At 53.0% G+C, this 1,657-nt stretch overlaps 2 protein-coding genes across 2 annotated transcripts; one reads left to right on the top strand and one right to left on the bottom strand.

Moving 5' to 3' along the window:
• Position 1: 1 nt before the first annotated feature.
• On the top strand, positions 2-371 carry PPTG_09829 (hypothetical protein; the record flags this gene model as incomplete). Its single annotated transcript, XM_008905612.1, has 1 exon — positions 2-371. One exon carries the CDS (start codon positions 2-4, stop codon positions 245-247), a length of 246 nt encoding a protein of 81 aa, XP_008903860.1. The 3' UTR covers positions 248-371.
• A 16-nt stretch (positions 372-387) lies between these two features.
• Positions 388-1,591, bottom strand: PPTG_09828 (hypothetical protein; the record flags this gene model as incomplete). Its single annotated transcript, XM_008905611.1, has 3 exons — positions 388-1,030; positions 1,105-1,465; positions 1,533-1,591. The coding sequence occupies 3 exons, from the start codon at positions 1,589-1,591 to the stop codon at positions 578-580; spliced, it is 873 nt and encodes a 290-aa protein (XP_008903859.1). The 3' UTR covers positions 388-577.
• Positions 1,592-1,657: the final 66 nt, after the last annotated feature.

The following is a 1,657-nucleotide window of genomic DNA, read 5'->3' as shown; positions in this document are numbered from 1 at the left end:
GATGATGCTCATGCGTGAGGATAGCGAGCGCAGAGGTGAAGCTTGGCGTGCAGATGAAGACCAGCGCCGACGCGATGAAGTCGCAGCACGCGAAGCCCTACGCCACGCCGGGAAACTTGAAGCTGAAGAGCGCCGCCGTCAGGAGAAGATGGAGATGGAAGAGCGAGCCCGTCGCGATAAGGAGGAAGCCCGCGCGCGCTCGCAGGAGCTCATGTTCTACATTGGGGCTCTCGCCAAGATGGAGTGAGAAGAGCTTCGGGCAGTGCTTCCAACGTTAGAAGTATGTCTTAGAAACCAGCCCACAGAGGGAGGAAATTTATTTTGTAGCGTTGCATGTTGAGAACAGCCCTTCGTAGAGAGCAAAAACCCACAAATACGATCTCAAATTGTCTGTAATCTCCGCACGTATTCAACTCGAAAAAAAACTACTCATGAAAATGAAATCAGCCACTGTTCTTCAAATACACCATCCACTTCCCGTGCTATAGGGGAATCTCCATAGCGCCTATAAACACCGTCCGGATTTCCGAAATGCCAACTGTGCGGACTCGGTAATTTGCCAGTCGAAACAGATTGTTTAGTCGCAGTCCACGGAGGTTGGGGTCAAGGACAGCGGCAGGTTCAAGCGACTGTAGACCTTCTGTACGCTGCCCATGCCCCACTCCGCAGCCTGCCTCACTGAAGTGATGCCGTTGTGCAGTGTGCGCGCCGAGCTTCGCAGCAACGGTTGAATCCTCTCAAGGTCCCCGTCCTTCAACGGGGTTAGTATCCTTCCGGTCATTGCCGTGGAGCAGGGAAACGCCGAATCTGACACGACGTTCATCCTCACGTCCGGACAGTATGTAGGATCCAGTAGCTTCATGCAAAATCCCAAAGAGGTGTCTGAATCGTTCCAGGACCCAGGGCAGTTATGCTTGGACCAGATGATGCACCCGTCGGCGGCGAAGCAGATCGTGCCCGTGACCATAACGGAGTGTAGCCATCCGTTATACATTGCGTTTTGTAGGTCGGCATTAGATGGTTGCTGCACCTGAAACAAGAAGGCAGCAACGATGACATATTAATTAGCAAGTAGCAATAGCGAGAGTCAGTATGGAGACCTACACGGAAGTTCTTGCCGTCAATGAACCCGAAAGTGTGTTTCAACAGCGGCTCGTGGCCATTGACCAAAGTCGCCAGCTCTCTCTGTCGAGATGGCGACGGCCGTGAAATACGTGCCGGAGAGAAGTCCCGAAGGGCACGCGACAACGCGTCTTCGGCCTTACGTAGCGAGAGCGACAACGTACTGGGGGGAACCCCGAACAACATGCACAGTGTCGAGCTTTCCATTGATCTCACATAGAAGCAAAGCACGAGGCCTAGGGCTTGGTGGTGATATCGTAGCTTCGGTGGCCGACCTCGACTTCCCGCCGAAGGTAGGTGGTAGAACCGTGAGAATCTTCTGAGTAGTTTTTTGAAGGCAGCTCTGCGTAGTAAAAGAATAGCAGTTGTTACGAATAGTACCAATAATATCCACACACCAAAAAGCCTACCTCGTGAGGCTTGTAGCGTTGATGAAGTTCGTGTCTAGACCGTCCCGGTAAAGGGCCATCCACGCAGCCAAGCAAGGTGTATCCAAGCATGACACCGTCAGGTAGTGACGTGTGCGCATTGCAGC

The sequence above is a fragment of the Phytophthora parasitica genome (genome assembly GCF_000247585.1).
Source record: "Phytophthora parasitica INRA-310 unplaced genomic scaffold supercont2.21, whole genome shotgun sequence".
NCBI classification, from domain to species: Eukaryota; Oomycota; class Peronosporomycetes; order Peronosporales; family Peronosporaceae; genus Phytophthora; species Phytophthora nicotianae.
The sequence above is the reverse complement of the archived record's forward strand: the minus strand, read 5'-3'. Positions and strand labels throughout refer to the sequence as shown.